The following is a 12,685-nucleotide window of genomic DNA, read 5'->3' on the forward strand; positions in this document are numbered from 1 at the left end:
GCTTTTCCAAGAGGTAATAAAAATGTCAGCATTTTGTGGCCATCACAGAAACATAATTCATTACCACGAGTAATTTGAAGACTGTGGATGAAGCTGAGCCGGGGATGAGGCTTGGAAAAATTGCAGAATGTTAAGACATGTTAAGCAAAAAAACAAAGTGGCAATAAGATCAAAGAAGGATAGTGAAGTAAAATGACATCTCCAGCCATATGTTTGAAAGGAATGGAGAATGAAAGGAGACTTAGTTGTTCCATAGTTTGATGGTATGCATTGGACAGAATGAGCACTAAAGCAAGCAAAAATTTATTTGACACAGTGTATGTATCAATATAATCCCTTTTCAATCTGTATATATATATATATATGTTACCAAATCAGTGCAAATATAATTTTAGAACTTCTTCCTGAAATATAGCCCTTATAACACATGTACTTAACGGTGCTTGCAATTCTTTGTAAATAATGAGCTTTATGTATCACACCGTGCAGCTTCTCTGATGATGCTTCCAAAACACAAGAATTAACACAGATTTAACTAACTACTAGACAGCTTTACTTCAGTATGCAAATACCTTGACATTTCCCTCATTCATTTGATGAATGATCACATAAAAAAAGCAAGTCTTTTTCTGTCTCCAGCATTTCTTTAATTGATTATAACTCAACTTGCTTGTAAATTACCTATGGCATTTTGACTCAGTGCTTCCTATGATCTGGAACTTGACACTTCAGCATAATACTACTAGACATTCCTATTGGCTGCAGATCCAATTAAATCCAAGATGATTATAAGAAGTTGCTCAACTTAGTCAATCTTTTGCTAAGGATTTTCCAGGTTTATTATTTTTTTTACACTGCCTGGTTATTCATCAAGTACAAAGGTTGAAGCAAAACAAAGTGCTGTTTCACCATGTTATTTCTTGTCAGTGCATAGAAAAACCTACACATGTGTACAAATGCTGCCTTTAAGAAGCAACAGAAAGGTAAGACACTTGGCACATCTAATTAAAAATTCAGGCAAAGATTTATTAGTGTAACTTTGTTGCTAGTCTGGAAACAAATACATCTCAAAACTTCAGGAATTACTATGAACCTTGGACATGCAAAGTTGTTAAGTAAATTGTACTTCATTAGAAAGCTGGGGAACAGTCTCTGAACAGACTACCCGATTGTATAAAGTCTATTACCTCACCTATTAAATGCTAAAATCTTCAAAGTTCTCAGAGGAAAATTTTTAAGAAAGCACTTCTAATTATAAGAAAACGGCAAAGTATTACCAATGTATTTCCAGGTTGAGTTTCTTCCCATAGTAATTAGTTTAAACAGCAATTCTTAAAGACTGGTTCTGGTAAAGAGCTAAACTGCAACTAAATTACAGATGCTTTCCTGTTCTTCTACTGATTATACAGGCTCACGCACACAAAATGCAGGAAATCACATTTATAAAAAAAAACCCTAAGCTTTCAGTAGAAACTAAAGTAAAAACTATGAACTGTTTTTCACTAAGACACATGTCCAACTTAAATTTTCAACTTGATTGTTATTAACTTATGGATAAACTTTAAAAATAATATTTAATATATTTTCCCCACTCTAGTAAAGATAGTTCTTTTCTTAAAGTCTGCAAAGTGCAATATTACTGTTAATCTGTATTTCTACATTACCAGGTTAAGACCCACTCTGTTTCCAAATACCTTGGAAGCAGTGCCTTTAAGGACCAAATATGTCCTAAGTTCCAACTATTAAAATAGTTCTGGAGTTCTCAAACTGCATCATGTTTTCCACTAGCAATACACAAACTGGCTTCAAAAATATGCAGGCCACCAGTACCATCAGTGACAAGAGCAATACCTATGGTAGGACATAATTCCACAGTGGCTGCTGATGATAGCACCCCTTGTCCCTGATAATGGCTCAAAGGCACAAAAGGTTTATGAAATCTTTTTGCATTTAATCTAAGTTTCCAGCAGAAGAAGAAATACACAATGGATCAGAGCACAGTAAGTGGCTCTTATCTTCCTCTTCTTTCCTAGAAGTTATTAAGTCTCTGGGCTGATTCAGTTAGGTGAATGAGGTCAATCCTCAGACATGCAAATATATAGAAGCTATTAAGTGACTTGATCAATTTGTTCTATGACCTCACCTATTCCATTCTCATCAGCAGAGGCCTCCTGGCACTTTCCTTAAGGATGGTGGAGTTTTTTAAAATCTAACTGGCTGCCTATATTTAGCATTGTTCATGCAACTAAGCTTCCTTATGTAATTTCCCCCACTCTTGTCTGTTAAATTCAGTGAATACTCTGTACAGCTCAAGACACAATAAGCACTTTAAGCAAGTACCTTACACTCTAGCTTTCAGGTCTTTTTTACTCTGGAAGACAGAAGTCTTGGAAGGAGATACTGAGATTCGCTTAACCCACTATCTTTTCAGATGCTTAAGAAAAAACGCAAAAATTAAACATTAATCTACCTTTTACGTAACATTTTCCTTCAAGCGTGGCGCAAACAGGGACTGATTTAACATCTGCCAGACACAGTTCAAAATGAATAGATCCTGCAAATAACGCCTAATTCAAACAGAATAATGAGTGCCACTTCCTCTGAGAGACGTTAATGTCACAGCGGAACTGTGTAGGAAATTTGTAGGAACTTTGCTGAATTTCAAAAAATAAAGCTGAAATCTGTACAAAACCTCCATCACAAGAGATTGAACCATGTTTACTTCATGCAATACGGAGGTCCAGGTTTGTGTCATATGATATGTTATATTAGGGACAACAGCGAGATTGAAATACCAATCTACTAGTTAAAAATTCACAAAAAGTGCTTAATAACTTATTTAAGAACATAAAAGAAATTGGACTGGACAAACCAACCATTCATCTGCTGCCTCTGTCAGTGGCAACAAGGGAAAGTGTTTAGGGAGAGCATGCCAGCCTGAATACTTTCTGCAGTTTACATCTACCACAGTCTTCCAGTACCCATAATGGCTTTGTCAGGGATATTAATGAGTACAGCCCTGCCTATTTGTTTTACACATCTATGAAACTTTTACCTATTAACTCGTCTAACCAATCCCTTTTTTATTTACTGATACAGTTTGCTTACTGGATTTTAAGTTTGGCTCAATTAAGGGAAAGCTGAATTCATTAATTCTGATAGCCTCTGTTTTTCTGCTTAATTTTGCATTTCCAAGTATTTATGTAGAACAAAATTTATTAAATTGTCATTGAAATAACTATACCTATTAATTTATTAAACTACCACAACAGTAGACACTGGTATTCTGGTCTTGGTATACAAAAGTGTTGTTTTTTACTAGGCTCTAAACATGAAACATTCTTGGCTTGTGATATGGGTTGGAACACTGTTTTTGAATCCAGTGACTGCTGACTGCAACATTACTTCCCAAACTGTAAGTTTTATATGGATGTGAACTACTCTTATTTTTGAAAGACACACTTGAAGCAGAAGGCATTTTAAAAACTGTTTCAAAACCATAAAATTCCTGAAGAAAGAAGTACAAAAAGACAAATAAGAAGTGGTTTTCTGAGAAATGGACAATTAACTGATGGCAGTCATTGTAAGTGAGTGAATCATCACTGAAACACATTTGAGATGGTTTTATATCTCAGACAAATTCCTCCACAGACAACAGGAATGCCTCCTGTACATATATAAATAAATCTCTTCTTTTCAGAAAACATAAGTATTTCAAGGTATTGAGAGTAAACACTCCAATCTGAAAAGACTGCAGCTATGCTAAACTTCAACACAGAAAATTAAAATTAATTTAGGTGATACAAAAAAAATATAATAAATGTTTTGTTGAGGGTCTTCTCCAAAGATGTTTTAAAGACTAAACATAGGTGTTTTTAAAACAATACATTTTAAAAGGTGTACTTGAATTAATTTGCAGAATAAACTTCCTCTGTGACACCCTTCCAGATTATGTGGGAAAGAAATCCTTTTTCTACCCAGTCAAGCTTCATTTCAAATTTTAAAACAGATGCCCCTATTAATTCCAAAATAGCATGTCATAGTGGTTATATTTTGGATGATCATCATATAAAGAGCCTTGCAGCTCAGAGTTAAAGCACTAAGTCGTCAGGAACTTCAGGTCTTTATCCACTAGGAATATTAATTCTCATGTATCACCAGACCATAAATTAATTAAGAAACACATAAATAAAACTGCATGAAGAGCAGTAGAACTTTTCTTTTAAAGTGGCAGCATTAAAAAAATACCAGATCATATTTGCCTTTAACAGTCATCAATGAGACATCTTCATTACCAGACTTTTGTACAGTATTTAATTGTCGTCATTCTCTTTTTTTCAGCAGGTCATTTGTGACGAGTCTGGAAAGAACCTCTCTAATATCCCTACCAATCTTTCTCAAAACGTTACTAAATTAAGCCTCAAAAACAATAAAATCACTTTAAAAGATAGTGACAAAGAGATTCTTGGACGTTTTATTAACCTCACTGAACTTCATCTGAATAAAAACAGGATTACTGAACTGCACAAGAACAGCTTCTGCAATCTGAAAAAACTCATAAATCTGGATATCAGCAACAATCATATTAGCACAGTTCATAAAGCAGCATTTGCAGGATTAAATCAACTGTCCATGTTGAATCTATCCTATAACATGATTGCTCAATTAGATTCAGATGCATTTACTTCTCTAGAAAGCCTGACGGTTTTAAATCTACAGTGTAACTTACTGAACTACCTTCATATAAAATCATCTTTTAAATTAATTAAAATTGTTTTAGCTGGAAACCCATGGATCTGCTCCTGTGACCTCCTTGACTTACAGATATGGCTAACTGCCTCCAATGTTACATTGGGTAAGTTTTGGTAAGAGCAGCGTTTCACATTTGTTTACACCGAACAGCTTTACCTTCCTTTTTTTCTGCTGTGGATAATATCCACCATCAACTTACCCGCATTTTGCAGTAATACAATAGCTATCCATGAGATTTTTTTAGATTAGGGTGCCAAAATATTAACAATATCTCACAGCCTTTTCACTGCTCACATTCACAGAAAATGAAAGCAACACTACATGTACGCTACCAACCAAGAAAGAAATCTCCATCAAGATGGCTATCCAACCAGCTGACTGCAAAATTGAAAAAGCTTCTTTAGAAAACACTGTAACTTCCACTCCTGTCATTAACCTTAGAAGTAGTGCCTTAATAACAGCTCTGATTCCAAACATCACTGGAAACAATGGAACACATGCAGGTAATGTACAGATGCTTCACTTTACTGCTTGTAAGCTGTTTGATTTGCTGTTCCGTGACTTTATACCATTTTGTATGCCTAGCACACTCTCATTTTCCATAAAAAGCCAGGGCTACAGAACAAGCATATTTCCAGGTTCTGTTAAGACAGTCACACACGTTATGGTGCACATTAAGCTCTACTGAGTAAGTGTTCAAAACGAATAAACCACACAAATTCCCAAATGATATTGAAAAATGATGATGAAATTTCAAAGCCCTGAAATTCAAATAACTGTCTAGATGTCTAACTAACAGAAGTAGGAAGCAACTTAAAAAAATATATATATTTAAAAAAAAAAACCAGCAAACTTTTCCCAAACTAACTGGTTTTTAGATGTAGTTTTTTTCCTAAAACGTGAAAGTGTGACCCTACAGAGTTTACTCCTGCCCTCAGCTGTGTTTGGTATAAAGGACATGGATGTGCCTGTCACATATTTTTTGGAAATTTCAGTGACACTCTCCTCACCTTTCTATGTTAATTCCATCATTATTCTCTAATACTCTAGTTTGGCTTTTGACAAAGCACCCGTATCAATGTACAGATATATACACAAATCATAAGCCACCACTGCCACACACTTCTTTAGCTGTACCAGGCTATAATCTATTTTAGAACTGTGGCAGGCACACAAAATCAGCTTCTAAATAAAGACTAATGGCAAGCCTTATTGACATTTTTACTACAAAAGAAATACAACTGAAGGCATATACCAAACAAAAGACATAATATTTTAGGGTGCAGACATCATCCCCACACAGAAAATTAAGCCTGGGAAATAGAATTTGAAGTCAATTACTGATCATTTTTTCCCAAAGCCTAATTTTTGTATTTAAATTTTGAAAAAAAATTATGTTCTCTTTTATATGTTCCTGGAACTTTATCTGACTTTGAAACTATTATTTTTTATAAATATGCATGGTAGATTTATATTACTAGGAAATATGAGATGCACATATATTTTTGGTCTCTGTGATGTTACTGACTCCTTAATAGCATAGCAATAACATTATACTAAAGCTCTGCAGACACTCACTAATTCTCTATCATTGTTTATTTTGTGAGTTCTCAATTTAACTATGAAAAAAAAATCCTACTAGAGCCCTTGCTAGAATTCCTCATGAAAATTACACTTCTTTTTTCCTGTTTGTTTTAAAGAGTTACCACTTCTTGGCAAAAGTTGGACCTTCCTGGCGGGTGTCCTAGGGTTTGTCCTAGGCACTACACTCCTGATTTTTACTGCTGTAAAATGCCCGGCATGGTATCATTATGTGATCAGCTACCGACACCGTCGTCTGGAAGAAAATGACCCAGAGAGGTTTGAACAGGAGTTCTCAGCTGACATGAGCCCTTCTCCTTCAGTACTGGGTACAAACAGTGAAGAACCCATTGTAATCTTTGAGAAAATTCATGCATTTGGGGATGGAGAAGATGGATTTATTGAGGATAAATACATTGATTCTTATGTAAATGAGGAGAGTTAATGTCTTAACGAATAATGCACTGACTTTTGAAAAATGTAGAACACTTGTACTTCCATTTTGGACTACTCATGTACAATACAAAATGAAGTTATGCAGTCTATCTCCTTTCATCTCGTCAAATCCATAACAAGGTTTTGCTGCATCAATCATGAAGTTCAAAAATGTGGTGGTATGCATGCATTACTGGCACAACAAATACTTCAAAACATGCAAAAATACTTATAATGCACGCTTTATGAAAATCTATTTGGCTACTTATGTCAGGGCATGGGGAGTGCTTACTGTATATATAAGACATGAACAAGTCTTTAAAAAGTAGCAAGTGAAGTTGGCACAATCACTAATGTTTTAATTGCGAAGAGGTCTAGAAAAGAAAAATAATTTCTCCAACATTTTGAAGCACACCACAGTCAGACTGGGGATTGAATTCAAATCAGTGTTGTCACAGCTCAGTAGTCTATTAGCAAAAACCAACATAATCATACAACACAGTATTTGGGTATTGTTCTACCTAAATTAGCAGAGTAAGAAAGACCAATTGCTGTATTCCCTTAAATGTGTATGTACAGTACAATGACAAATTATCATTCCAGTGTACCTAATGCCTTTATACCTTAGTTTGCTACTGAACCAAGTACTTTCTCTTCAGATTTCCTTAACACTTTAAAAAGGCGTTCATCAGTAGAATAGACCCATTTGTGAGCTGTTGAAAGCAACAGTATTATTGAAATGTGACTTGTTATAAACCGGTAAGCTGTTTTTACAAAGTGCTTATTGATATATAAAATCCCATTCTTGAGATTGCTTTCAGTGGTAACAAGCACAATCTTTCTCCTGCACATCTCCTGTCCCTAAATCAAACATCTCAAAAAGTCACTGTCTCAGCCTATCACTACACAAGCCATTCTCCTGGCTTACAATTTCCTATTGGAAAAATCTTGTTGTCCTCATCTTTCCCTCTACACAACCCTACCTTACCAGGTAGGTAAAGATTTAGTTCCCACTTCTGCTTGCTTTCCCCACTCTGTTACTCCACAACAAAACTCCCAAAACTGAGGACTTTGACAGCAGATTGCCAAGACAGGAGTCTCCACCACCACCTAACTTCTTGGACGACATGGTAAGTACCTCCAGGGCAGTTACTGAAGTTTAAACCTAGGAACTCTAGCTGCAATCTGGTACTAATGCATTACCTTGAAACTGTTCAGGTATCATGTGTGATATGCATGCCACTGTTGAGGTAGGAAGTAACACCTCCATTTTCTGGAGTTCAGTTATGGTCTTAGCTTTGGAGAAGCACATGCTTAATGTACTTACGCTTGTCTTTCTGTGAAAATTTTATCCATACTCTGAGCGTCTTGGTCATTCTGAACCTTTAACTTAAAAGATATAATATTGAAATATAATCAAATTTGTAATAAATCATAGAATCATTTAGGTTGGAAAAGACCTCCAAGATCAAGTCCAACCCTTAACCCAGCACTGCCACGTTCACCATTAAACAATGTCCCTAAGTACCATATCTATGCATCTTTTAAACACCCCCAGAGAAATCGATTCACTTACTGTTACTGTGGGATCTATTCCTGGAACACTTAGTAAAATACTGTTTCAGCCTCCAGACAAAATGAAAATTTAACACTTGCAAAGCATTTTCCTTTTCTTGACACAGACACTGGGTCTTTATTTTTTTAATCAGGGAACAAAGTTGTTTTGACCAAGAAATATTCAGATCATTTTTCAAGTGAGCAAAACAGCCTTTTCTGAAACTGGATTCTTTTGTTTATGGACAAAGTGATCACAAGAAACGAAACATGCTTAATGCCATTCATGCCTCAACACTTAGAGGAACACTATACCTGTGCTAGAAAATAAAGAAAGAAAGTAAAGGAAGAAAAAAACTCATTGATTTTTGTGGCTGGCCATGTCAGAGACCTATTTAATACTTATTATGCAAGAGACATTTAAAAGGCTGAAGACAAAAGAGAATTAAATGTTCAGAAGACCAGCCAGTTTTAAAAGGCAGTGCAGTCTACCTGAATTTGTCTTTCCTATGACTAGTGCTCCCAGGAAAAGAAAGAAGATGTTTTAACAATCATAATTTGGGTCGGTTTCATACACCACAGGAAACTACTATGGGACGGTTAATGCAATACTTCAAATAATTACCTAACTACAAACATGTTGCTAATATTATGAATAATTTAACTGAAAAAAATAGATAAGTTTTAAATTAGTGCTATGCTTTTTTAGATATGTCATGCATGCAAAGCACCAAGAATGTAACACACACCATTTCACTGTTAAAACATAGCAAATACCATAATTCTTACCATATTGTAATCGCGACTCACTTCTGCCATATCTGTACTGGTGTTAAGGATATCCATAACCTGAAATGAGACAGAATTCCAGCCTATTATTGCTCTCTTGTTTTTTTTTTAATTAAAAAAAATCAATAAATAAACAAGGCATAGTGTTCATGAAAACACAGAAACTTTCAGTTACTCCAAACGGAAAAAATGTGATCTGGGAATCTGAACAGATTACATGTCTTTTTCAAAACTAATCATCATTATATGTAGCTGTTCTAAACCCTGAAATATTTCACACCAGTTTCTTAAATCTATAGACAGTCATTTCTCCTATGTACAATACACTTCTTTTTTTTCTATGTTTTCCTTAGCTTCCATCTCATTCCTTTCCAATAACCAAATAAATGTAGCATTAACCAGTACATTTTTCTTGAGAAATGTCAATAAAAAAGATGCTGAAGTAAAGCAAAAGCAGTACAAAGTAAATGAGAGAATAGAGAAGGGAGAGCACTCAGTATCAAAATTTGACATCAGCATACCATGTTGAAGTCTGCTAGTTGACCTTGAAATTCCTTGATTTCACTAGCTAATGCCTCTGCCCTAAATACAAAAGAAAAAGTCAAACTTAAGGTGGGAAGATTTGTATGCGTAAAAACAAAAAAATGAAAAAAATAATTATTTAATGGTTCCTTGAAGCCTGCCCAATATTCAAGAATAGTCTTGTGTCTGAGAAAGTCAGCACTGCATTAGTTGCAATACATCTTACCGTTTTTCATATGACAAATAGACAGATTTTTCTTGCTTGTACATTTCTACTTCTTCCTGCAGCTTGTTAATTTCTGTTGTGAGTTCATTTGTTTTGCTTCTAAAAAAAAAACAAACAAAAAATCATTAACATTTGGATGTACGACTAAAACACAGCTAGAAAATAAATTTTACTACAGGAGATTTACAATTAGTATCTCACTGCATTGCACTCTTTCTAATCAGCATTTCAAAGAAGAGCTAAATAAGTGAGGAAAAAAGCAAAGTGGTTGTATCAGGCAAAGTCATAAGCAGTTGCTATAAAACTTTGATGTCAAATAAAATATTTTTGTTCCTGTTGGTGAAACAGGTGTGAATTATTCTTAAATGGACAGAAAACAGGATAACTTCACAGAATGTGAATATCATTCATATTTAAAATGACATCTTTTAGGACTGGTTATTCAAACCTGCATTATGATCAACTGAAAAAGATCCATACGCAACAGTTTCCACCAGGTCTTGCCATTGTCCTTGTTAGCTCAATGTATAATCCAGGTAATGTACACTAAAAAGTGTTTTGTTTGCAATGCTACATACAAATGGAACTATGGGACCTATCAAGCACTACAGGTGGAAGCTCAAAGTCACCGACCCTCCTCTTACTAATGCTGTGGGATTGCATCTAACAACAGATCATTAAAGGAATCTACTTGTACTTGGACATAAGCATGAAGTTCCTTTCTTCCTACAAACTATATGCAAAATAACCTTAACTGTTATAGCAGGACTCCCGTAACAGTTCAGTAAGTGAACACCACTTGTCCCATGCTATTGTTAAGCTTAAACTCTGGGTCTGAAAGAGAACAGGGCACTAAATCTGCTGTAGTTTGAATGTATTGTAAACACGTACCTCAGCACCCCAAGGTAATAGGTTTTATCCATTATCTGTCTCTGGGGACCTGATAAAGGAGAGCAATACGTTATCTTGTTAGAAAAAAACTAATTTTGATGAACTGTAAATTATGAAAACAATTTGAAAAATTCACTGGCAGAAAACTGTTATATTTTAGTGTTCTTAAACAGATATCTCATTAAAAAAAAAGAAGGCATTTTTAGACTGTTGTGAAGATAAACATTACTATTACAATATAACAGGATATTTTAATAATTCTGCAGTGATGATGAAGATGCAATTACTTTTGTTCTATTGTTTTGAATGATTCTTAAACACAGCTCAGGTACAGAAAAGCCTTTGTCTTCTCTGACTGCTAAGAGCAATGACAATGAAAGGCACGCTTTAACCTTAATTTTCTTTCTCATACTGCTTTTAATCACAGCTATTCACTCTGGAATTTATACAGCAATGAAAAGTTTTCCTTTAAACACCTAAATATTCCTTTAAAACACCTGCAGATATCTCAATAACTATTTTCTATACAAAATACCTTTCATCGCAGTTTTTATTCCACTTAATCCTTGTTGAGTCACTGGACGGTCTGCAACTTTAATCTGAGATGATAAAACTCCTCCAGCAGTCAAAGAACCACCACGAGAACCAGGTCTTGCCGTACTAGGAGGCATCTATAAAAAAAAGCCAAACGAAAACCTCCTAATTATTACCTAATGCAATTGCCAAAGCAATCAAAAACATCAGTCAGCCTCTATACTCATTGTATAAGAATCTTTTAGCATTTACATCTCTTCAGGAAAACAAAGCTTTAGTCAAATGTCTGCTGTAGAAGGGTAAGGGATTACCTTTGAGCAGTTGTTCATTGTTCCATCTGTCTGCAACACTAATGCTATTAAGGTCTCCCACGTGAACTTTTGGTGCTGGACCTCCTTAACCCCTTTCAGTCAAAAGTAGAACCGAAAACTTTCTATAAAATTGAACTCTAAAAGTTCGTAATAAAAAAACTAAAAAAAAAACCAAAAAACCCCCCAAAAAACCCCCCAAAAAACCAAAAAAAAAAAAAAAAAAAACCACCCCCAAAAAAAAACATGACTCCAGTGATGGTACTGGGGAAAAAAAAAAAAAAAGAAGCAGCAAAAAAAAAAAAAAAAAATATAAAAATCTAAATATATCAAAGTTAATAATAAATGTTTTTAACATACCGCTGTTCCTATTCTGGCTGCTGATGGAGTCCGTGATGAAGAGGCAGGCCTCGAGGTCAGCCCTATTCCTGCTCTTGAGGAAGAACGAGCTATTGGAGGTCTGTGGCTGCTGGCCATTTTTTGGCTGTTTTTCAACTTCTCTCTGGAAAGAAGAGAAACAGTCCTTTGATTTGCACGGGGTCCTTAATACTGTCGGATACCAACTCTTTAAAGCTTAACTCTTTCCCTTATTAAAATAAGCTTAGGGGGTTATTTTATTTTTATTTGGCTTTTTTGGACTCTGCAGAGCACTTCCTGACCGGTCGGTACGAGGCAGCGACAGGGCTCAGGAAAGACCACGCAAGGTCCCTGAGTAAGGTGAGGCACTAGCGCCTTTTCAGTGCTCAGTCAGCTCTCGGCTTACTCGTGTGGCATTTATTGCTTCAGTACCTGCCCACAGAACGCAAGTTTTTCACGAAACAAAGTGGAAGCGAGCCGCTGTTGCAAATAACCACTTGGGTTATCTGGAGACGGTCCGTAAACCGCCGCCAGTCACCAAGGCGACCGCGCTACCCCCGATGGATTAAATACGTTATATCCGCTATACAATCCCGATTTCTATCACCCCGGCAGCTTCCGCCTGCTGCCCCGCGGAGCCGCTCCCGCCCGGACCCGGCCCCAGCCCCGGCCCCTCACCGCGCCGCGGTATCGCGGCAACGGCGCGCGCTGCTATCGCGAGGGGCGCAAATCCCGC

General features: G+C 35.9%; 2 protein-coding genes across 3 annotated transcripts in view; one reads left to right on the plus strand and one right to left on the minus strand.

Annotated features, from left to right (window-relative positions):
• The window catches only part of IFT74 (intraflagellar transport 74), a 36,214-nt gene extending 23,664 nt beyond the window's left edge, over nucleotides 1-12,550 (minus strand). Inside the window, exons 1-8 of one of the 2 annotated variants that reach the window (XM_027715012.2) lie at nucleotides 12,382-12,549; nucleotides 11,953-12,094; nucleotides 11,286-11,421; nucleotides 10,751-10,799; nucleotides 9,860-9,958; nucleotides 9,633-9,693; nucleotides 9,112-9,171; nucleotides 8,096-8,157 (exon numbers count right to left, since the gene is read on the minus strand). In XM_027715012.2, coding sequence (XP_027570813.1) covers nucleotides 8,096-8,157; nucleotides 9,112-9,171; nucleotides 9,633-9,693; nucleotides 9,860-9,958; nucleotides 10,751-10,799; nucleotides 11,286-11,421; nucleotides 11,953-12,069 — 584 coding nt within the window. In that variant the 5' untranslated portion in view covers nucleotides 12,070-12,094; nucleotides 12,382-12,549. Of the gene's footprint in view, nucleotides 1-8,095; nucleotides 8,158-9,111; nucleotides 9,172-9,632; nucleotides 9,694-9,859; nucleotides 9,959-10,750; nucleotides 10,800-11,285; nucleotides 11,422-11,952 lie in introns of both variants that reach the window. The other variant, XM_027715020.2, reaches the window with a different exon arrangement.
• On the plus strand, nucleotides 921-9,954 carry LRRC19 (leucine rich repeat containing 19). The gene is made up of 5 exons (XM_027715042.2): nucleotides 921-983; nucleotides 3,323-3,415; nucleotides 4,342-4,855; nucleotides 5,055-5,255; nucleotides 6,453-9,954. The coding sequence occupies exons 1-5, from the start codon at nucleotides 957-959 to the stop codon at nucleotides 6,776-6,778; spliced, it is 1,161 nt and encodes a 386-aa protein (XP_027570843.1). The 5' UTR covers nucleotides 921-956; the 3' UTR covers nucleotides 6,779-9,954.
• Nucleotides 12,551-12,685: the final 135 nt, after the last annotated feature.

The sequence above is a fragment of the Pipra filicauda genome, unplaced genomic scaffold (assembly GCF_003945595.2).
Source record: "Pipra filicauda isolate LSUMZ 115617 unplaced genomic scaffold, ASM394559v2 scaffold194_size2289513_pilon, whole genome shotgun sequence".
Taxonomy (NCBI): Eukaryota; Metazoa; Chordata; class Aves; order Passeriformes; family Pipridae; genus Pipra; species Pipra filicauda.